We start from the raw sequence: 25,269 nt of genomic DNA, 5'->3' as shown, positions 1-25,269 counted from the left end.
ATAAGGTGGAAAGGAAGTGTCCTTTGGGAAAAAATAGATGCACTACCTCTCCAGTATGCCGATGCATTTGTCAAGAGAATGCCCTTTATAGCAAAAAAACATATTTTTCCCACTTAGTTTGTCAGACTCAGTAGGGAACAAGATGTGTGTCTCTTACAGCATTGCTATGACTGGGTGTTTCATTGTCATGTACATCAGGGTACTTTCGCATTTGATTTAAAGTATGAGGAAGTTCACATTAACCAACTTTACTATAAGATCTTTTGGATGTGTGCCATGCCCCATTTCTCACTTTCCACCTTCAAAGGCAAACTATCACAATCACAAAATCAATGTATATGAACATCAAACAGCAGAGGAAAGTGTCTGCAGGGTACTATGAAATTGGCAGATTGGTCTGTATACATGACACAAGGCATAAAAGGGGGAATATGAGTAAAAAGGCATACTTGGAAATTGATGTCTGTAGAATTGGGGAAATAGGATGGCTTTCGCAGATATTTAGATATCCATGACAAATATGTGTCTATTTAAGCCAAATCCTAGAAAGCATGATTAGAACCTATTGCAACCTTTATGAAGGCATGCTTAAATCACAGAAACCCCCCCCACCCGACAACGGCCACCCCGCAAGAAAACCGGGCTGAAAAAAGACCCAAAGTTCTTGTAATCACTATAAGACACTCAATAGATTGTGCAAGCACTATATTCATATTCAATAATTATCTGATATAAGTATGTCTCCAAAAGAGTTCCAGACAACCTATACTGTACTGCATAAACAACCATCTTCAAAGTGTCAGTTCCAACCCCTCGTAGACAGGTCAGTCTTCATGACAACATGTAGACCAGATGTTAATGGGCCATGCCCACTATAACTAGTCATTCTATGAATCGATTCAAGCGTGTAGAATATGTCTGCATGGGAGATTTATACTTGTCTCTGTCTTTATGCATCTGACTCTCCAATGGTTGCTTTGTCCGCCTAGCATATTGTGATGGATTCTAATTGCATTCTCCCATCACTCGGGTCTTCTCCTATCCCCACAAAGAGTTTTGCGGCAAACCGGAGCATTGGTTCCATTCCAAATCAATCATCAGGGCATGCTGTATCTATTGCAGAGTTAACAGGAGATCTAAGAAATTTCTATAAGTCTTATAAGTCATAGTTAGTCTTCATTCTGCCCTTCCATTATAATCAACCTCATATCTAGTTCCAATAGTTCTTATTTGATGACCCATTGTTCGAGCTGCAAACACAGCAGTAGGAATCTCCTGCATTTAGGTTAAGTCAAATATGCTGAGGTAACAATGTTGTATTTTTTTATATGAGTGATTCATTGTCTTTCTTCACCGGTGAGAACGCCAAACTCACCTGTTGGTGCTGAAACAAGGAGGCTATGATGAGTCACAAGTGCATTTTTGAGGACATTGAGAATGCTTTCTGTGGGCCATTTGTAATGCAGTGGCAGACAGAACCTAAAATTGCAACAATTCCAGAAGGACTGCTGCCATAAACTGCAGCATATCTGACTGCTCCAGTCCTTCAGACACTTTATCAAGCTCTAGAGTCTCCATGTTGTTGGTGCATCCGAGTGGGACTCAGCTTATTCACAGTGGCCAAACGGCAATCTCGCTTGCCTCTGGTCTACACCATTTCTCTCACATTCCTCAGCCATCTGCCGGGAAACATCACTTACAACGCAACTTTTACCACGCAATGCTTTTACATCGCAGCTTTAACAACGCAAACCATTACAACGCATTGCGCTGGGGGGCGCTCTAGGATAGGGAATACATTTAATTTACTATCCAACACCTTCCCTACTATCCACGGGGACTGGAGTTGGAATAGTAAATTAAATAATTCACTATCCAGCGCCCCAAAGCACTATGCGTTGTAATGGTATCCGTTGTAAAACTCGCGTTGTAAAAGCATGCGATGTAAAAGCATGCGTTGTAATGTCGTACACCCGCCATCTGCCACATCATAACGACTATCTGGTAGTCTTTCACCAAGGAAAGATACTCCAGCTTTGGAGGAGATCTACTCACAGGTACTAGGGCGGTTTCCACGCAGGGCAGCAGAAGCTCCTTCAACGCCCATTTAGAGTGCAGTTATCACAGGGAAAGCAAAGCCCCCATCTAGAATAATTGTTGCATGATGTGGGACTAAATAAATCTCCCAGGAGATTATTGGCTGCATCAAGAAAAATACAAAGGTCTCTTAGGTAATGACAAGATGTAGTACAAGGTATATATCTGATCAGGAGATTCACAATCCTAGGGTGCAGTGTGTATGATGGAATAAAGAAGCCAAGTTCATAATGAGGACCAAGTTGAAGGTCAGTGAGCGTTTAGATGCATCTGATGAAAAAGGCCTTTACAAGTGGTCATTGGTTCTTACCTGATGGAGATTTTAAAATTGGGTACAATGAGCAACCTCATTTTATGTTCTGGAGAAGATATGTTGATTTTTGGTGATCAAGGAGATCCCAGAGACGTGCACAGAATGTGATGTGATGTGAATGAAGGGTTCTCTCAATAATGCATCCATTTTAGCTTGGGGGTTATTGTAAGTGCATTTGGTAATTTGGGCACTGCAGATGACCAGACCATTTCTTTATATTCTGTGTATGTTACCTAACCCAACTGTAGTTTTTAATACAAGCCCACCATTGAGATACTGTTTTGCCTCCTCTTTCAGGGTCGGTCACCAATGAAAGTTCCCTCTTCACTTATGACTCGCAGCACCTGATTGAACTCTACCAATCCAAGCATGACACTCACTTTCTACCAGTATTTAACGTGGATGAGGATCCAAATGACCCGCTTACACCATCCATGCATGCGCTCTGCAAAAATGATGATTTCTGTAAGTTTGATGTCCTCGCCACCAGGAGCCTTGAAGTGGGAAATGCCACAAAGATCTCCCACCAACGTCATCAGAAGCTGGTTGGAAGCCTGGAACCAGGTAAAGCTGTGACGGTGATAATCCCCAATGACATCATACATTTCCACCGCTTCCCTTCTTGGTTTCAAATAAGGCTCAACCTGAGTTGGTGTCTATTTGTCAACCACAGGTTCCTTGAAAATTACGGTTTGAACCCTGTTTTTGCCAGAGCACTTTCTCTAAGGTTACTCGATGAGGCATATGTGAAGCCAAAGCATGCACAAAGGTGATTGACACGGTGTAATTCAGTCTCAAAGTCTATTACGCACCTGTTTCTTCCTTGACACCTAGATTGAGGGCTCTGGTGCTAAACCACTTCAATTCTGTTTACATCTAAACTGGAAGACTACTTTTTCATCCCCACTATCTCTGCACAGCCCCCTTCTTTAACTCTCTAACGTTTTAGAACAGTATACTGGACCACTGTTTACAATATCTCCCTATTGTAATGCAAATGCGAAGAAACTACAACCAATCAATCGTTTCCACAGCAGATGGTGTGTACTGTGACAGACCTTTTCCTTTTTGTCGAAACTAAACGAATGGACAGCCTTTTATTTTATACTTTTGCTGCTGTGTAACTTTCGTACGCTGGGCATCCTGTATTCATTTTACGCCATTTCCTGTTTCAAAGGTTGAAAATAATACTTACAATGAAAGACATCCAACCAAAGAAAATCCCTCACAAAAAACATTCTGTCAGAGTTAAATACTAAACAGTGTCATATTTAATGTTTGAGAAGAGTACATGCCTTCATTACCATTAATGCTCTGTAAACCTTAAGCTATGTTGACTGGAACCTATTCAATGAATTAAATCGAGATCATGTAGCACACCTCTCTGTACAGTTATAAAAAGTAAGAATATTTTAAAGATTTTGTTTGAAAAAAATAAGATAAAATTAAAACGGAATATTTCAAAGTTGTGATATAATATATGACTAATGTAATATTCCCCATCTGCAGCACTGCTCTTACAGCAGGACATTCAGACAGTGAAGTAAAGGAGGTGGTGGGAAAGTAGTGCAGGGCACCACATGTTTTTCATACACCAGTCACCATCCTGTGCTGTTGCCAACACGGCTCTCTTGTGTCCCCTTCCAGTGAAATCATGTGGCTGGCTGGCTCCTCCCAAAAACGGAAATAAGCGAGGGACGACCTATTTGGAAGGCAAGAGCATTACATTTTTCTGCAACAAAGGCTATATCCTAGTGGGGCCTTTAGAGAGAACATGTCAGGCCAATGGCATCTGGACAGAGGGAGAGCCTCAGTGTGTGTCAGGTAAGGGCATGTTCGCCTTTCTCACAATGTGGATGTCGTGCATCTGCTTTGCACACTATGTTGACGTTTCTCTGTTTAGCTGCATGGCACCGATCCTGCACTCCTGCTAAATAATGCATGGTTAGACCAAAGGCCCAGGCAGATCCTGGCGTGTGCCTGACTGAAACTGTCAGATTTCCATTAAAGCCAGTTTTCAGATCGCCCTTTCTGTGCTAAATAGGTAGGGCAGTGTGGTAATCCCAGTTTTCCATACAGTTTACGCTCAGCTTTCTGAGGTTTACAACAAAAACATACACTATCTAAAAGGCAACAGTTTTCTGGGTTCTACCTGAATGTACTTTTGCGTTTTTGTTTAATTCACAAGCATTCCTAGAAACTCAACTGCAAAGCAGCACCAGCCATAGGTTTCCAGGAATTCCACATAGATTGTCATGTGACACATCCCAGGGCCCTTGTCCCACTTACAGAAATGGGTATACTGTAGATTGCCAAAGGAAAAATGGAGCCGCTTTGCAAATGCAAATTTTTTTCTTTTTTGTCAGTGTGAAAATGTTTTTCTTCTTTAAGAAAAACATTTCTTTGTTAGGGAGTGTGGAGGTAATCCAGCCTTTGGTCGTAGGCTAGAGTTGCTTCCTGACCATTTCTAGATGGAAAGACGTCTGATCATAATTTGAAAATGTACACAAATGTACATATGTTTGGGTGTTCAGAATCTTTCGAAGCCAATCCTGCTTTGTTATGCTGTGTGGGGTTTACTAATGCAGCTTTATCTGTGCTCCTGGCACCGAAATCTGCCACAATAAATTCATTTAGGGCTACAAGCAATCCTTTTAGTGAATAGGGCACGGCATACTACATTTGATTGGGTATGGATTGTCATTTTGAGAACCGGGATGCTGTAAATACTCAAGGTAACTATATCTTGCAAGGAAGATAATTTTGCACTAAAATGGCGAGTTTCTTAACTTATGCAAAGAAAAACAAATATTTTTAAAGACAAGGAGGCACATACTCTACATATGTCCTCCTTTTGCCCTAAAATCAAAATGTAGCGATAAAGGGCCTGATCATGGTATCGGTCCGGACCGACACTGAATGCTCGCTATTCTAATTGGGCCAAAAGATAGAACCGGTCCGATTTTGGCATGACTGGCATGGTTTTATCAGACCTGCATCAAAGCTATTTAAGACAGCATTTTGAGAATTTTTTTAATATATTTTTTGAAAATTGCTGAAATTTAGAAGCAGATGTACTAATGTGCTTATCAACTTTGGTGCCCAAAGGCAATTTGCAGTAAACATGTTGACATGAGCACAGCACAAAGGGGCATATTACCAACAAATAGCGATATTTATCGCTAAGTAGGGATAGCGGCAATATTTTTATCGCCGCGCATCACCGGTTTTTAACGCTGAGATAACTTGCTACTAGCAAGGTTTATCTCAAAAGCGATAAAAATCAGGCGAAATGCGTGAATATCACTGAGAATACAGAGATATTCGCTCATTAGCGACGAAATGATCTTAGCCATGTTATCCACCTCCCATTGGATAACAGCTAAGAACTGGTCTGAGCAGGCGTTGGTTTTTGGCGATAGCGGGAATATTTCCATCGCAACGCCTGCCTTGCTAATAGGCGATAGCGACGTTAGCGACTGCCCACTTTGCATGTCATTAGTGATAAATATCGCTGACATGCAAAGCGGTCCCCAAACCGCTCGCTATCGCCTAAAATCTGTCGCTAACATCAGTTAGCGACAGCTTGCTAATAGAGCGATAGAATTATCGCCGCTTAGCGGCTGAAAACGGCCACTAAACCGGCGATAATTGCCTATCGCCACCTTTGGTAATATGCCCCAAAATCTTTTGCAGCACAAAGCACTAAAACCCTTCATGATTTTTGCACAAGGGTCATGTTGGAGGGGAAAGAGCACAAACACCCCTAGGATTCTATGAAACGCCACATCAATCAAGGTCAAGAACATGGGTGTAAGGCGGGTTTTCGGCAATAGCAAATTCTGTTTAGGGCCGCGTAAACACAGCATATAGCATCTCCATAGAAGATGACATCCTTGACATGTGCCACCATGAAAATACAGCAATACACCATTTTTAACCAATTTTGTTAAGCAAAGCTGCAGAAAGTTGCTTAGTGCTGCATTGTGTGATTCTTAGTAAAAGTAAACCCAAGTGTCTGTAAATTAAAAATAAAATGTTAGAACCCTCCGTGAGATCCAAAACCTTCCGCGACAACCTTTTGCTTCTGCCTTTCCTGCCCAGAGGAATTATTCCCTATGTCAAGTTTCAGGTTAGGGTAGATTACCAATGAGACCTTCACAATAGGATCATATTAACATTTTTGATGCCTCTAAGCAAAGATGTCTGAGGCACTCTCAATTCAGGGTACAGATGGGAAAACAGGTAGGAGGACTAAACTGGCACATGGGAAACTCCATTCAATCTGGCGGCTGCTACCTGATTACGTCGACTGGTCGCTAGCATACTTTAAAGGTATGTTCGGATGGTGCTGCTTCATAGCGCCTAGTGAACTTTGTATGTGGTGTGATGCGAAAACCCACATGATATTGCACACAGCATGTGTTATGAGCACACATTTATTTTTCTGGGGGAACTCAAAGAGGTTCACACTCTAGCAAAAATTTAAAAAAAATGGTTCACACACTTTTCATGTAGATTGTCTTTAAAGGTGTAGCTCCTGAATGGATACTATTCTAATGCTTTTATGGTGTGCTTTCAAGGTGTTTGTAGTCCACTTATTCTTCAAATAATAGTAGCAAAACGGTGTCACTTATAGCATTATTTCAATACATTGGATAAAAGCCTAGGCTTTACAGTAAGCGAAAAAACATCTGGGCATCGAATTTACCACGGCCCAAAGTCTTTCAAAATTTTATTTTCCCATCCTGCCCTTTCTATTTATATTCTCTTCTATAATAAGGGACTGGGACTCTGTTTAGCAGGTGCAGGTTGGGAAAATTAAATGACACACAGATCTCTCAATTTCAGACTAGTAACAATCAAGGGATCCTTTAAATAATGCAGACTTGGAAAGCTTATAAAGCAGAGTAACTGATCAGGTTACAGAGACTGTGGTACTGGTAAAGTCGTAAAAAATGTAAAAATTAAAATTATGAAATCCCTCAAAGTGAGTCATCGAATAACCTCTTTAGCAGCGAACGCTCAATAGCACCAATGGAATAACGTAAGCAGTAGGTTTTGACTAGTTTAGCATGATTTATCACTGAGATATCAATTTTAACTATATTTTGGAATTGTGGAAATGGTCCCCTATAGTCACAAACAACACACACACAATTACCTGTCCACAATCGCTCCGTTGGCCTTTAAAGTGTTTCTCAGTTGCATGGAATCACCACTGTGCGACTGTTGGTCAGGAAATGGGGATGGATTTTTCAAGACCCCACACCCGACACAATGATGCGACGAAGGCTTCCCCTGCATGGTCTGCAGTAAGTATTCACTGTTGCAACAAAAACAGCCATCTCCACTCCATTCCTCAACTTCCTCACTCAGCCTAGGATTGCCCCACACCTGCACTAAACAGTGGTTGAGAGTGCAGAGCCTGCAAATGGTAGCTAAGTACCATGTGGTTACAAATTGAAAAGAGCCATTTAAGCAATATATCCGTGAGCATCAGACCTCTGAAGATAGATACTGTTTTGATTAGAAGTGTATTCCCCAAACTAAGGGCACAATTGTTCCTTGGAGGTTACACTGCTAATGCCTGTTGGCCCAAACAGAAAGTCCATCTTATGGCCAACTGTGTTGCTTAGGACAACAGTAAGCAAGCCCAATATGTCAATTCAATCAAGTAGCTTAAACGTTGCTTTATTTTCCACCCAATGTTATTATAGAAACATTCTAACTAGTGTTGAAAGCCAACTGCTTAATTTGAGCTAGTGGTTGCCTGTGGGCTACTCATTTTTAGGGACTGGCACTTATTTTTCCTTATCTGATATTGACTGAAAGCAAGAGAGGGAAAAACACACAAATGGGAAAGAAGGAAGAAGAGAAAGACGGAAAAACCATTGCAAAGGTAGAAAGCATGAACAGGCAAGAGTGAGTGTAGTGAATTTAAGAAGCCTGGGGTCAATTCAGGACTATGCAGGATTGGTATTAGGTGCACCAACATTTAATATCGCCTGCCGCAGGCTTCTAATTAGAGCTTTGTGCAAAGACACTAATTCTTTTAAACAAATTAAGCACTGTGAAATCCGTCTCAGCACAGGACTTTTTCAGAGACGTCCCAGACAGGCCCTCCCCAATGTGACATTGCACTATTCCACCTGGCCTGCATCAGAGGGACAGTGACGCAACCTTTGTTCTACGGAGTCAGTATATTGTGCTGGAAAGGCCATCTTCAACCCATGTTTCACATCATCGCTATCATCAAGCAAGAGTCATACTTCTCAGTGCAATATGCTGTAACACTTCCCTTCTTTTCCCTCAGCTACCAACATGCACTAAGAACCCCAGGCACATACACTACTTCAGTATTAAACTACAGAACACATCTTGATAGTAGAGTGGTTACAGGTTCAAGAATTGTAGATGGCAAGGTAAGATTGCTTCCCTTTGGGACCATACAAAGAAATGAAAATGGAGAATGATTAAACTATTATTGGTAGTCTCTAGAATATGGAGTTTATTAGAATAAACTCGGTAAAATGTGTTAATTGATGCTGCACAATCTGAAAGTAAGACTGTTGCTGCACTTGGACCATGAAAGTACACTGCTTCACTCTAGGCTGTATGTGCTACAACCGAAACTACGGCCTCTTAATCAGATACATTAACTTCTGGTTGGATATATTGTTATGTTGCTATGAAACAATTGAATTGCTTCTATGGGTGGAGAAAAGTACATCTTTTCCAGCTTTATGGTGTACTGCTTGTTATCTGCTAAGACATTTTTTAATAAACTGCATTATGGTTAACCTTGTACCAAAACATAACCAAGACCAAACCGACAAATAATTGGAACGAACAGCAAAAACATTATAATGTCTGTATTAGAAGTATGAGATCATTATTTTGATTTAATTAATGTCTGGTCAATAAAGGTAAAGGGTGAAAGCCCATACCAAAAGGGAAATTAAATAAATAAATAGAAGTGGTGGTAGAGAAGATATTTGACTTACTGATACCATTTGGCAGGGAATAAAGGGATACAACCAATGTATTCGAAGTCATTTACCTCTGGAGTCCTGGGGTCCATCTTACTATGGCTTTGCAGTCTGGGCCAAGTACACACTGTCTGCACTTGAGCCTAAGGGAGTGAGGGCGAGCAGTCAGAGGCTTCTCACAGAGGTAGTTTGCTTGTCTTAAGAAAAAGAAGATACTTATCACAGCCAAACAAAATGCTACACACGTTAATGGGGTTCTCATACAAACCCGAGTGATGCCACACACTGTTTATAGTGGACTACCCAATTTTCTCTGGTGCTGCGAATATCTACAGCGTAGTGACACAGATAAAAGGTCCCAGGCAGTAGTAAGGCTTGTACAAACTCACTATCATATAGGGTACTACGTAGGCCCGTTTGTTCAGGTTATGAGTAAATAAGCAAAAGAGTTCACACTGAAAATCATTTTTATCGTAATGGCAGTCCTATTTTTACAAGTTCAAGATACAATATCCCAGACTTTTGATCTCAGGCCCTGTGTAACCTGTTCACTTGGATGTAACTCAGTGCAGATAGTGGTTGTGCACTCTTCCCAGTTTCACTTTGCACTCTCAGTGTCTTAGTCAGTGGGAGCTGGACCATGGACTACATTCCCGCTTCAAACTGGGCCTCTGGGAACAAGCAGCATCGCTGGCTTAGTCAGGGGATTCTCGTCTTCGGTACCGGGTCGTCAATCGCATCCTCCATTATTGTGACATCATTGATTCTTGATCAATTCACGAAATGTGGCAGCAAATGTCCCTCAGGTTACACTGCAGATGTGAAGGACAGCATACTGTTGCTCGGGTTTGCAGAAACTTCCCGCAGTTCTGCAGATGAACCAAGTAGAGGGGGCCAGGTAGTCCTTCACATCCTGAGTCAGTGATATTGACTCCTTGTACAAGTTGGCATCTTCTGAGTGCTCCACTCACAGAGAACATGTCTGGTCTTCTCCTACTGGACAATCCGTCCGCCTACAGGTAAGTGTCATCTCTTTTTACTGACAGGGATTTCCAGGATTTCATTAAAACAATCACTCTCTATTTATTTATTAAACAAGCATTTTGATATGGTATTGTCATGACATTAATATTAAAAGGAATACAAACTGCTCGTAATCTGCATTTCTGCAGTGTGCAGCACACTTCCTGACATCCTGGACATTTTCTAACTTGAATAGAATTAGAGCAAAGAGAAATCCCGAACTTGTATCTTCTTGTAACAGCAGTTCTCAGAAGACTTTGGATATATATATTCCATCTAAAAAATGTTGACACATGTATATTGATTTGATCAGGAGGAACCTCTACAAATATGCCTCATTATCCGACTATTCAGTCTTATTCCCGGGCTGTAAATTGGCCTATAACCTTAACTTTGTTTGTAAGAAGACTCCAGTCCTCGTTCTTCCAGCTAGCATGTCCAGGATTACTTATATCTCATCAATCCATGGTCAGCTTTGTGACAGATCTGACCAGAATTCCGAAGATACTGGGGCGTTCAATGTGTAAAATGTTCTTAGCGAGGAAGGAATACAATAATGAATATTACCTTGAATATTTGTCGAAACACTTTGTAGAAAGTCACCATATGTTCATGAAATCCCCTATGTCATGTACATTCTAGGAGCAACTTCTGATTTAATGTATGAAGCTTTGCCCTTGGATGCTGGAAGGCCTTGGGAATTAGGACCCTTAAGTTGATGTCTCTTCCTGTTGATTAGCCAGCCAGTGTTCACAGACAGATGTGAACTCTCTCAAGCAAGGTAGATGAGAAGAAAACATTTCTGATTCCAAAGTCTAGAGCGTGGTGCGTTTCTCTACTATGATATGTGTAAGCAGTTACCAAACACACATGGAATTACTTTTCCGAATTGTTTTTCTAAATCTGACTAATAGATAAATTGACAATTATTTATGATATGTTCGATTTGGACCGATCCCATGGGGCTTGTCCTACTGTGAGACTGAAATCCCTGAGAGAGGGATATTTCATGTATACATTCACCTATGCCAGCTTTTATGCTTCAGGCCATTGGATGGCCACTCTTCTAAGGGTCCTGCCACAAACCTTTTCTGCTGCTACTGGGCTAAAGTTCTCCAGTGCTATTGTGGTGGTGGATATTGGTGGTGGTGTTATGGGTGTTCCAGTCGGGAGAGGGATGAATACGGAAAGTAAATCAATTCAACTTGACTAAAACTTTGTGTTTTCTATAGTCACTCGTGTCAAAGGTGGTTTTCCCAAGGGAAGGTTCTTGGACCAAATCTCAGTCAAGCATCACCCACGCATAGGTGATCATCCACACTGGCAGAGGCACCGTAAAAGGAGGCATGTTCGTAGTAGAGTATGACATGGAATAAGAATGATGACTATAAGACAAGTTTGCTATTGAAGTGGATTACAATTGACCAGCAATATTAGGTGATAGAGAAAATGTTTACTGAAAATATTAATACATTTGACTACTTCTATGGTATTGTAACTTAGTTGTCTTTACTGTGCATTGCTTCTCGCTCTGTAGCACTTGCGCCTATTTTGCATAGTTTGGGATGGTGTCACTCTTTTGTTGGTGACTTTTATATTTCCTGCGTGGTGAATGTGCCTGAATTTTATTCGTGATATGTTGTCTTTTGCTTTCAGCCTGGATATTAGATATTTTACCAGCGTTTGGTGATGATTGGTTTGCAAATAATGCATGCTATCGCTCAAACCTCACATCAGTTTGACTCTTTCTAATGTACTTAGGATTGACGTATTTTCTTTTGCATGGACTGGGACCTTCATCTTTCATAAGCTCCTATCCTATTAAATATAAATGATGCTTATAATATTGCGCCTTGCATATTTCTTGCATGGAGAAAAAGGTATCATGTACCTTTGTGTGTCAGGACAAATCATCCACATGCCTGTTTTTAATGACATCCGTTCTTGCCTGCTTTTACCTTCTGTTAAAAGCCTTAGTTTTTCTCCTTTCTAATGTCAATGCAAAGGTGTTTTTGCATGTGTGGCCAACTCAAATATATCTTATTCTTTTTCTCCATCTCCAAAACTTCTAACAATCAGTATGATTTAAGTAAATGTACATAAAATGTCTCAAAAACGGTCTTGTTGCATAGCGTTTGGTAATGGTTGAGCATGAAACCGAATACGTTTATCCCTCATATGGTGTTCATGGGAATTTGATTGGCTTCATTCATATACTTTTGTACATCTTCTGCTCTTTCATCATCCATTGTATACGTATAATGTCTTGTTCAAACCCTTGTTTATGTATGTTATCTCAACTACCAGAATCTTTATCTGTTTCCAAACTGAACCTTACAAAGAATATGTATATCACTTTTATCATATGTGTTTGTAAATGTGCTTTATTATGTCCCTATGTGTTTCTTTTATGTGTTAGTAGAAACTAGATATGTATTCTATATGTATTCTTGATGTACGTTTGCTATGTTTTATAAAAGTTGTCTAATGCACATTTTCTATATAAAATTGTTGTTATATGTGTCCTTTCTTTTTTAAGACCTTATGTATGTTTTTTGTTTGTATCCTATAACCCGATTTATAAATCCAATTTACTCCATGAGGAGTTAGATTAGTGCATTGATGGTATATTTAATCTTTGTGTATGTGTCACAGGTTTATTCAAACCAGTTGTATATTCTTTCTTTATTTGAGTGGAACAACAGGATGTCATTTCAGTATCAAAAGATTAAGGGTCTGATTTAAATATTGACATTGATGGAAAGGGACCTCCATTGCAACGGTGATGGAGTTCCCTCCCTGATAACATTATGGTCCATTCAACCAGTTTAGAATCAGCCGGACCATAGGTTTGACGATGGCCGAGACTACTCCATCATCCCCGTGGTCATACTTTTCTAATGACCCGATAGAGTATGGACTGTTGGAGGTTTGCCTGTATGTCCACCCACCTAATTTAGGTGGAAAGACATACTGTCAATTGTCAAAGCCCATAGCAACCAGGAGAAAACTCGTGGTAAAGGGCATTGAAAAGTGATCAATTCCTCCCTTACCTTGGGTGAAAACTCCCATGGCAAAGGGTGCATTGTTCTCTTTTTCTTCAAAAAGTACATTCCAATCTGGGATTTTCTTTTTGAAAATGCAAAAAGCTTTGTAAGTTTGCCAGTCTGTTCAGTCATGTTAACAGAGACATCTGTCAAACTCACAATGCATTGACGGGAACTGCCCTGACAACGGTTCTTGCCAATACTAGCAATGGCCACAGCCCCAGCAGACATTTCTAAATTTGGCGGGCGGCACCTTGGTTAGTGTGACTGAATAATGTGCTCTGTTGCCCTGGGTAGTGCCAGATATCCAAGCAGGCTAACATGGCACCACTAATCTCTTTTTCATCAGGAAAAGCCAAGATGCCACTGAGATTGATGTATCAACATTGACCTTTTCCTCAGAAAGTACTTCATAGCTAAAGAAACTGAAACCACCAATTTTATTATCTTTCTCAGGCAGTATAAAATAGCTAAAGAGAATAGGTATGCAATTAAAAATCTGGTATTCGGGTTGTGCTATTCTGTCAACAAGATCTCTCCCCACCGCCACACATGGTGACGTTACTAGAGACTCATCTGTGCCAAATCAATATTTTCATCAGGCAGAAAAAAGGCCAGGAGAGGCAGGAAGGGGTCAACATTGATTTCTGGTGAACAGTGAAATTGGGGTACTACGCCTTATCGCTCCCTGATATAGAATGGCATTGAGGGTATCTGTGCCTGGCTGCAAAGCATCTACAACATCAAAACTGACCTGTTCCACACAACATGGCATAGCCAGAGAGATGTAGGGGGCCAATTCTTCATCCTTCAGTATGCAAATGTCCTGTGGCCAGAAAAGTGATTGGACAGTAATTAAGAGGCAAATATGGTCATGCCATAATCCACACCGGCTGGATAGAATTTAAGTGCAGCACGAGGGGAGAGAGGTGACCACACCAGCACTTAGATTCATACAATGTATTCTTCCTGCACAGTCTTCATCTAGTTTAGAAAAGTGTGTGTCTCTGCCAAAGACCCGGAAAAAAGAAGAACATTGTGGACTCCTAGGAAAGTGAAGTTAAACAGCTGCCAAGGAGACTGTGTTAAAGGTGCTAAGGAAAGTCAGGTGATTGTGCCAGGAAATCATCAAAAAGTACATGGATCATTGTCATAAAAGTACTGAGAATGGTCAGATTCCAAGACCTGCATGGTTGAAGTAACCTACCCATGTAGCTTTTAGCATGTATACATCACAGGCAAGGCTCAGGATTGTGTTATCTTGAGCTGGGCGGCCGGCAAATATTAGTTGTTCCCCATCTGCCCAGCTTTTCGTTTTACTGTTTCACTTAAATATGTGGCAAGTGCCTGGTTTTCTACAGCAGAACCACAGCTGTTTGGCCGTCAGAAAGGCCTGGACCAGCACCAGTCCATGAGATGACATTAGAAGGTCTGTCCTATTTACAGTGTGCCTTCAAATGTCCTACCTACCCTGTTTTTCCTGTCTAGGATCACCATGTAAAATATGTAATAGCCAGCCAGTAGAAAACAAAAAATGACCCCCCATCTGGTGGGAAATGAATACCATCACTTTAAGGTCATATACGTTTCATTTTCCGAAAAGAACAATATAAACATGTTATATATTTATCTAATTTTCATTTGTCTTTTTGAGCTCCCTCTTACATTGTTTCATTTAGGGCCCAAGGTCAGACTTGCAAAAATGTTCAAGTCAGATTTTCACTGCAGGGAGTCATGACTAGAATGAGGGATTTCATGGTTGGGTCACGGCAACTGATCCACCTAGGCAACCCACCTAGTCTACAATCACTCAGAAAATACCAGAGTGGTAGAATGGCCAGCCCTGTACTGCCAGGTCCTCAGCCTATGAATCCACTTGCATTTGTCCTTCATACCAGCTCCTCCTGCTCCCCAGCCCTAAATGAATATATTGATCCATCCTGTCTCTAGAACAGCGGTGGTGAGGACGGTACACCATATGTAAACACACTTTCATTGTAGTTTTCCTTTTTTAGGTCTGGTGTTAGCCAAGACCTTTTGATTTTACCAACATTAGCTTTATAATATACTTACTTAAAGGGACTTTCAGCTACCTCTCTTCATCCATTCGTGTGTTATTTTTATTCACATTTTCTTCTGCCTACTACAACATAAATCATGGAGCAGTCGGTCAGCCTACTTCAGTCACTGGATAACTTCATTTTGAGTGAATGCATTTAGCCCTTTCACAAGGACCACATAAACTCACGTGGTAGTTCTCTTCAGTGCCATTTTTTGTGTTTATTATTACTTTATTGTTGGCTTTGTTTATAGAGCCTGATATTATAGCAGAGTGCTTTCTACCAGATGTGAGCGCAGGACACATTCCACCTTTATCAGTTCCTTTCTCCTGCCAATGCTGTTGTAAATTCCTTGTGAATAGGCCTTAGTTTATCTGACTGCCCCTTTTTCACTCCATATCAACATGAACTCTGAATATAAGCTACTGAGGTTTTTCCATCATAGCAACCATGCCCGTCCTTTCTTCCTTCCTTCCTTCCTTCTTCCTTCCTTCCTTCTTTCTTTCTTTCTTTGTTTCTTTCTTTCTTTCTTTTTTTCTTCTTTCTCTTTCTTTCTTTCTTTCACTCTCTATTGCTTTTCTTCCTTCTATCTTCTTTCTTTCTGATGCTCCTTTTTCTTTCTTACTTTCTTTCTTTCTTCCTTTCTTTCTTTTCATTCCTTTTCCTTTCTCTTTCTCTCTTTTGTTAATTTTTTCTTATATGTTTCTTCTTTCTTTTTAGGGCGAGCATTCAATATCTCTTGTATATACTTTAGTATATCCTTATTATTATAAACTTATATGTGTATGTACTTTGTGGGCTCTGGAGATTAGCCCTAGGACTTGTCTGGTTCTGCTTAGGGACTTTTTTTCTGTTCAACTGCCTCCACATAACTGTCTTGATAGAAAACGACCAGCAGAGGTCAGTAAAATACCAGAATTACTTTCTGCTGAGGAACTTTCTTTTTTTTTAAATTTCTGGCACCTGCCGCTATTTAACATCATGCAGCAAAGGCATCCTACTGTCAGTCCTACCGACACATAATTATCACTACTGCAGAGGGAGAGAACAAAGCATCCACTTTAAAACCAGATTCAGACTGAATATAATTGATGATGGTGCCCCTATAGAGAGCATTGTGGACTCCAAGGACAGAGGGCCTTCCGGGTGAGAGGGTTCATGTACAGTAACTAGTCAAGCATCTCCATTCTTTCCTTATGCTATCTTCCCTCTCACACCGAACAGTCTACAAAGCAAACAATGCACCAAGTGCCCCGACTATAAATTGTGCAACAATCCCCTCATAAAGTAGGATACTAGGGTAAAATTACCATAGAGTTATGCGTGAATGAATAGATAAGACGACTGGATAAGAGAAAATGACAGTCTGTTGGATGTTGCTGTTCATAAGCAGGTGTTCTTTGATAGTGCAAACCTAGTCAAAGGTACCCTAGCACTGTACATTTTCGAAGGCAGGGCTAAAATCTGAGGATAATTCTAGGTGGGAATGCGGGGTTCTGAGAGAGATTGTTGACTAGTATTTAGCATATCTCAATGTAGTAATTTTTAAGTGGTGTAGCTTCAGCGCTTTCTTAAATTAAAAGTGTCAGTCAGTCAAACAAAACTTTATTTGGTTTGTTAAAACCTTAAAAGTACATTTACCACATTCCGTGAAAAGGAGAAAGAACAGCAGCATAACATGACAATATTCAGCAAAGAGAAAGAACAGCGGCATAACATGACAGTATTAAAACCACAATTACACCTCAAGATACGTGTAGGTTAACTTCTCTTGTTCCTTGTGGTAATGGTAATTGTAATTTCCTCCTTAGCCCATTGGGAGATTTTAGTAAGTTTCCCTACTCCCAACCGCTGCCAGAAGCGTACAAGGCTCATACAAGCTGTTATAGCCCAGGAGGTTATTCCAGCTCCAATCGTGCTGCCTGCACCATAGATGATTTAGGCAGCGCGAATAAGCTTTTTAATATATTTCCCTCCTCTCTATCCCAGGAGGTCTTGCCACTGAGGTAAAGAACCTCGGCTCCATACAAAAATTGTGGGGGAACCATTGCTTGATAGGCTTTTAAGACCGGCCTATCTGACCTTTCACCATAGGTATTATTAAATCTTTTTAGGCCTTTGACTGACGCCAATGCCCTTATTTTTAATGCTTGCAGGTGTGTGTGCCATTTCAAGTTACCTAAGAACCACATTCCCAAATATCTGTGGTCGGTCACCCTCTCAAGCAAAACAGTGCCAAGATACCACGAGAACTTCGTTTTCCTTCTCCCAAAACATACAATTTTAGTCTTATCCATATTTACCACAAATTTTTTACTCGTACAGTATTCTTTAAACCTATTTAATTTTCTCTGGAGGCCTATCTCCGTCTGGTCCATAATCACTAGGTCATCGGCATAAAGGAGGCACGATATGTGCTTTCCTCACAATTTTGGGTTCGCCCCTCTGACATCTCTTAGTACTTGGGGTAGGTCAGCTAAAAACAGGGCGAACAGCAGGGGGGCTAGGACGCACCCCTGCCTTAAGCCATTCCCAATAGGGATTCTCCCAGTCAGTCCTCCGTCCGTGTCCAATATTATCTGTGCCCAATTTTCTGTATGCAGAGCTTGGATAAGGACCAGCAGGTCATCCTGTAGTTCATACCCTACTAGTGTTGACCACAGCTGCTCCCTGTCCACAAGATCAAAGGCTGCATGGAAGTCAACGAAACAGCAGAATAAATTACCCCTCCGATCAATTGACTTCCGTGCAATGGACCAAAGAGCAAAACAATGGTCAATCGTTGAGTGGACTTCTTTGAACCCCCCCTGCTCTGGGGGTATTATATGTTTGTCTTCCACCCACTCCTTTAGTAGCCCTAGAATTACTTTGGAAAATACCTTTTCACCTATATCCAGAAGGTTTATTAAGCGGTAATTTGTGGGGGAGTTTGCATCTCCTTTTTTATGGATTGGCCTAAGAATAGCCCCTTTCCAATTTGCAGGGAATTCACCTGTATTTAGGATCCCTAGAAACATATTTGAAAAGAACTCTGCCCACCATTCTATGTTTGTTTTTATTATGACAGCTGGCAGGTTATCAGGGCCAGCTGCCCGTGTTAGGTTTAGCCTTGTTATTATGTTTCTAATTCGGTCTGGGGAAAAGTGGATTTTTAATTCTTCACTTATTCCTGGCCAAACATTTGCCATTATTCCCTCCCTCGTTGGCCATTTACCATAAATTTCCTCTAGGTAGGTCAGCCACTTGTCCTCTGGCACTGAGCACTGCATGGTCCCTTGTGCTTTTCCCGTACAGTCCTGTATTAACCTCCAAAAGCCTTTCACATTTTTATCTTCAATTACCTCGAGTAAGTTATCCCAACATTTATCCTTAAAATCCCTTTTTTTATCTCTGATAACTGTCTTATATTTTAACTTCAATTTTCTGAGTTCTAATACCACTTCCTCACTGTAGTTACCTCTGAGGCGTCTTTCTTGTTTCTTAATACCGGCCTTTAGTTTTCGGCATTCAGCATCAAACCAATGTTTGGTATTGTTAGGGTGTAATGTCGCATTGTTTACTGATTTGTGATTATTACACTTTAATTTAATCCGGAGGCATTCCACCAGTTGCCTTATTATACCCTCGTACCAGACTATGCTCTCTTCTGGTACAAGGTTACCCAAATTCACAGTTAGCTGATATGCGTTTAGTTTCTGTATATATTCATCGGTGATTCGTGTTGTTAGTCGCTTGGGGTATTCTACATCTACTAATAGCACTTTTTGTCTTTGCGGGGGGCTATTTACCTGGAGTTCAACCTGCAATGGATAGTGGTCACTACCCTCCACCCCCAGAATTTCAAACTGTTTGATAAGATGGAAATGCCAGGCCTGTATGAATACGTAATCTATGGGGCACAATTGTTGCCCTACCTTAAAGGTACGCTTCGCAGGCCTGTCCGCTTTCTTTCTACCGTTGGAGCATACAAATCCCATGACCCCCAACAGTTGCCCAAGCTCATCATCTTTAGTTGAAGTATCACAGCAGGGAAATTGCGCCCGCTCTATTTTATATGCATCCAACAAGTCCTTCAACCAGGAGTCCATTATTTTGGGGTTCAATTTATGGTTGAAGTCTCCCAATATCATGAGCACATCCCTTGGATAATGGTTACACACCTCTTCCAGGTCTGTTTTTAAACGTTCCAAGTCTGCCTTATACTCATTTGCTTTCTGAATATACACATTTATAATGCATAGGCTTTCACCCCCCAACATATTATTTATTGTTCGCACTCTATTGCCCAATGCCCAGTTGCACTTTAGTTCCAGGGGTTCAATGTTCTTGGCTATCCTTGTTGAAATCAACGTCATCAGACCCCCTGAAGGTCTACCCACCATGTTCCTTTTAGCTGCTTTTACGTAATGAGTAAAACCTACGGTAGCAGGGATTTCGCCGCACAGCCAAGTTTCCTGGAGACAAACGATGTCGTTTTTCCACAAGATATTTTTAAAATCCTCCTGTGGCACTATTCTATTGTACCCATTCATATTCCAGGTCATTATAGATAGGCTGTGCGGCGACCCTACTTCCTAATCGATCTCACTCATAGAACCATCTTCCTCACCACTCATGTATGCCAACTCTCTGTATCTATTCCCAGCAAGTACATCTTCCATATCCCACCTTTGGTCTTTAGGTCTTATCGTGATTTCTAGGGCGTCTTTAATGCCTCTCCCCAGGTTGATCATTTTTATTTGTCTCTCACCTAATGCTGCGTGATTCCTGAGGAATGAATTCCCTAACTTATCCGATAATACTATCGTATTCTAATGCCTTCCCGTAGCATCTCGGTCTCTGCCTTTTCTATAGCATCCTTTATTAGGGCTGAGTGGAGTAAAACCTTGGTTATTTCCTCCCCCTTACTGTTTACCGTGAACCCCACTTCTTTTAGATCAGCAGTGCTAACATATCTTAGGCTGGGGCACTTTCCAAATGAGGAAAGTAGCTGGGAGCGATTCAAGGGGTTTAATTTCTTAATTCTTTTCCCCCCTTTCACCTGTCCTATTGGCTCTACAAATATCCAAGTGTCAGTAGGTGGTTCTGTCTGCTGATGTTGGCGATTCCCTTCTAAAATTTCTCCCCTTATGTGCCTACTAACTTCTTCTCCTCCCCCTATTTTGGCCCCCTTCCAATAACTTGGGTGGGGTCCCTCCGCACCTGGGGACATCTCCCTCTCCGACTCTACTTCTACACTCTTCTTTACCCCTGGGGGATTTCTCCTGGTAGCCTTTTTGTTCTCTCCCATGTCATTCCTCGTTATCCCCCTGAATTGTTCTTCAGGTCTACTGCTACTTGCACCTTTCTCTATGAAATTTAACTTTTTAGTTCCTTGCCTTACTACCTTATCTATTGTCTTATATACCGGCGTTACCCCCCCTATGATCCTGGTGCTTTATGGGGTGACAATTGGGTCGGGCCTTAATCCCTTTCCTTCCCCTTAGTATATTTTGCCTTCTATACCTCTTATCCCCATACCTCTTTATAAGCATGGGGCGGAAGGATACATATTCTGTGGGTGCATTCTCTGGGGGGCCAGTCTCCTCTTCCACTTCTTCCCCCCTGGCCACTTTATTTTCCTCCTGTGTTTCTACAGGTCTTACTACTGAGGGCATCAAGTTTTTGATCTGTGCTAAGTCCCCGTTTATACCCTTAAATTGGTCGCCGTGTCTTTTTAAAACGTCATTGTTTAGGACTGTAACCTCTAAAATGCCCTGCAGAGTTTTTTGGAGCATTAGCATAACCTCGAGCATGGATAGGCCGGTAGAACCCGTCACCTCCAGGCTGCATAAGGATATGCCTGATACATCTGATCCGACTATGTTTGGGGTCCCTAGTCTTTCATGTCCCTTATGGCTGAGAACCTCCCCAGTAATGTTCGCTTCTCCCATGGAGTCACTACAGTCTACTCGTTCTTCATTCACCACATCTGCTCCTATGTCCTGGGTGAAAATCGACTGAAACATCCTTGGCGAGGATGATAAACGAGGTTCCGTTGGTATCTCAGCGATATTAAAGTCAGTCTGATTCAAGGCCTCGATGCTTGATGCAGCCGGATCCTCGATATTTTGCGTGATCTCGATTACACTTGGCTCCTTTTCTGCTATCTCTTTTCCTTTAAAATGTTTGCCAATAAAATCCTTAATGGTTTTTGATACCACCGACCCCCCTTTTGCGCCTGCTGACCTGGCAGATGCCGGCGCTGGCTGCGGGGTTGTGCTCGGGGGGGGGGGGGGGGGGGGTGTTGCTCTAATGGATATTGTTCTGCCAGCGGTTGGTGTTACCATCTCATTATTTATGTCATCCAGGCCTTTGGGTGAGCCAGTCACATCCGCTGTTCCCGATTTATTTCCTGTTATTTTACTATTTCTTAGCACTCTGCGTGGTTTAGTTTTCCCTAGGGCCATTGCTTTTACTATGTCCTTTCTTTGCGTTCTTCTTCTCAGCTCTAGTCAACAACTATAGCAAGCACGGCTTATGCTCCTCTTATTATCGCTTTTTGAATGCTCCCACGCGACCAGACTCAATGTCTGCACTCCTGGGCGGTCGCGGAGCTGATACACGCTGTGCGCGTTTAAGCCACAAATTACAGCCGCTCCTCTGTGGTCCTGCAGCACCCAACTCCCCGCACTCTCGCCTCGCTGAAAATCGTTGAGGAGCTGGAGGGGTAAGCGGCAGAAGAGTCACCTACGCCCCCCCCCCCCCGGCGTTCAAAGCGCAATTTACCACTCCTCTGCGGCCCTATAGCTCCCCGCACTCCCCCGCACCCTTGCCACGCTGAGATTGGCAAGGAGTGAAAGCGGGAGCGGGAAGCAGTGAGGAGCGGAAAGTCGCCTACACCCTTGACAGCCTCTACCACTGACTGCAGGCTGGCGGGCAGGCGGGTGAGCGCTCTGGAAAATCTGGACCGCACTCTCTTCATCGTTCCGCAGATGGAGCCCTCCTTGGCTGCAGTGCGAGGAAAGGAGGGAGCAAGGGAGCAGGAGCGGGGGAACGAGCCTCTGCCGCACCAGCTCCGCTCTGCTCACCTCCGCTCACCTCTCTCGATCGGCCCGGTACGGCCCAGCTCCGGTCCCAGCTCCTGTGCGGCCACAAATTCCAAACACAGCCGCACGCCGGCCTTGCTCCTCGGCAGACTGCAGACCGTGGCAACAAACAGCTCTGGCTCCACGCGGCAGACTGCAGGCCGTGGCAAAAGTGGTTTTAAGGCCAGTCCTTGTGTGTTTAGGAATGTAGTTCCAAACTCTGTGTGACTTTATGGAAATGGCTTGTTGTCGTCTTTTTTTTAATGTTTTTGCTGCCAGTCTGCCTGTGTGGCCAGAGCCATTAGAGATGGTCAACCAGATAGTCTGGATGGCAGTCATGATGGCTTTGTAGAAGATGCAGCCAGCTGTGAAGGTGGGCGGTGATCAATGCATTTCACCCCATATGACAGAGGATAGATGCCCTCAAGTGAATCTAAGCAGAGAGTTGAGATATCACATTTGTTTGGGGGCAGTCCAAGCTGTACAGCCTACAAGGACCATTGTTGTCTGGTCATGGATGATGTGCCCACGCTACAAGAAGCTGCAGCCGCGTCTTCGGATGAGACTTTGAGGCTGTCTAGACGGTGAGGCATTGAAAAGTGTCATGATGGTCAGGCCAAATGTTCAGCTGTGTGCAAGTCTGGCCTTGTTTGAGAACCCCTCATTGTGCATTGTGTATCGTGATGTACAGCGTCGAGAATGGAGGGCGTAGCTTTGATGATATGTTGAAGTAATGTAAAGTTTCCTTAGTTTTATTAGAGCGAATAAAATTAGAAGTCGGCCAGCTGGTGCTCTGTCATGGCAGGCGCATCCTTATGCCCTATAACAAGCTCGAAATAAGCTGGGAAATGGTCTGTCTCTCCCTCAAGCCTCTTGTTTCTTTCCTCATGTTCCAGTTAATGGATGGAACAGATGGCCATTACCGCTGCTAATGTGTCTGGGCAGATGGGTGCTGTAAATCATGTACAATGGGCTGGGTCCTGCAGATAATGCATAAGCACGCCAAGCAAAATCTGAAAACAGCACGAGTGGCAGTGTGTTCGTAGAAACCCCTGCTAAAACCTCAAAAAGTGATAAAGGAGGATATAAAGAAGAGACTGAACTCTAGAACCCCCTTTATATTCCATATTCATATCCCACTGCCTACATGTGCATGTTCCAATGCTTACCTCATTACCAAAGAGCAGAATGACAATTTAAATTAAAAGACCCTTAATCCTTCCTGTGCCCACAGTGCTAAGGTGCAATACCAGTTTTACGTGTTGTAACATTTGTGAGTAGCTTCACACCCCATTTCGATGCTTATCGCATACAAGTCTTGATTTACTCAGTTGTAGATATCTGTATATTATTATATTTTGTACAAAAATAAGTTTTAGCACACTTTCTATGTTTTTATTTACTTGGGACGGTGAATAAAAATAAAAAAACAAAATCACCTGTGCATCTTGAATGAATGAATAGTTAATTTTTCAGCTAATTAAAAGTTACAATTTAAAATAGAAGCATAAAGTTAAAACCACAGTAAAATCTATTAATCCTTGTGATTTTTACATTAAGCCCAATGACCATATCCGCATCTATGCAGGGTCAGATTGGGACCACAATTTGGCCTGGGCAGTGATGAAAAAAGTGACTCACATTCTACGGGCGTGGCACACATTCGCTGGGCGTGGTCTACATTCGCAGGGCATGGCCCACATTCGCAGGCGTGCCCTTTCATGAAACATCATTTGGTTACTCTTAGTGGTCTAATTTGTAGAGAAATATTTCGTTAATTAAGCCTTTTAAAGCTTACAAAGCCAGTAACATTGGTAAAGACTACAAGCACTGCAATTCTGGAAACTGAATACGAAAAAACAGCAAAGTCCCGTACTATTACAACATTATTCCCCAGCACTCCAGCGCAGGAGCACCTGAAAATCAGTGAGGCCCCTTTCCATTACTGAGCTGCTCAGCCCTCCTCAGCCCTCACTGCCTCAGGGCAAGGACTTGGCAGGAGAGGGGATGATGAAGCACAAAACACAGCTGCTGGGCCATCCATGGGGGTGGGTGAGGCTGCGATGAAGATGGTGCGAGTTCACAACAGCACCTGGCCCCCACAGCCAGACCCATCCTTCTGCGCCCACAATGCCCTGAATGAGAAGGGCTCTGGGCGAGGCGAGGTGTTAATGCAAACACTGTTTCCGGGCTGTGTGAGCCTGGGGGGGGGGAGAGATAGGGGGCAGGTGAAAATGGCTTAATGGCCTGAGCAACAGAGGCCGATTCTGGCACACAATCACCTGCTCCCCAGCCCACCTTCAGCGTGATTGCTTGGCAGGGCAGAGGGGAAAGTTGAGGCCACAGCTGATCATCGCTGAATGGCTGCACAGCGAGGCTGCTTTCCTCTCCCTGTCCAGAGCTCTCTGCTGACTGGGAAAGGGGGACAAAACGGCCCACAGAGGGCACTGAGACACCGGCCGTTCGGCCAATGCCTGAGAGCCCGCAGTACCAATCCGTCCCTACATCTATGGCAATCAACACGAGCTGTTTCAGCCTGGTACTGCTTCCAGTGAGGATTACTGCCCCCCTCCCCAAACTCCTAGTATAGTATTGTTGGCGGTAAAAAAGGCGCTTTAGGATAAAATGCCTGAGCATAGTAATGTAAACATGTAAGGCACAGTTAAGCCA

At 42.5% G+C, this 25,269-nt stretch overlaps 1 protein-coding gene across 2 annotated transcripts in view; it reads left to right on the top strand.

The window, feature by feature from the left end:
* The window catches only part of SUSD2 (sushi domain containing 2), a 900,046-nt gene that overhangs the window by 516,468 nt on the left and 358,309 nt on the right, over nucleotides 1-25,269 (top strand). For both annotated transcript variants that reach the window (XM_078667086.1, XM_078667085.1), the window contains exons 24-25: nucleotides 2,708-2,974; nucleotides 4,058-4,234. In XM_078667086.1, the coding sequence (XP_078523212.1) occupies nucleotides 2,708-2,974; nucleotides 4,058-4,234 (444 nt within the window). The remainder of the gene's footprint in view (nucleotides 1-2,707; nucleotides 2,975-4,057; nucleotides 4,235-25,269) is intronic.

Source organism: Lissotriton helveticus, chromosome 11, assembly GCF_964261635.1.
Source record: "Lissotriton helveticus chromosome 11, aLisHel1.1, whole genome shotgun sequence".
NCBI lineage: Eukaryota > Metazoa > Chordata > Amphibia > Caudata > Salamandridae > Lissotriton > Lissotriton helveticus.
This window is presented reverse-complemented; position numbering and strand designations above follow the sequence as displayed.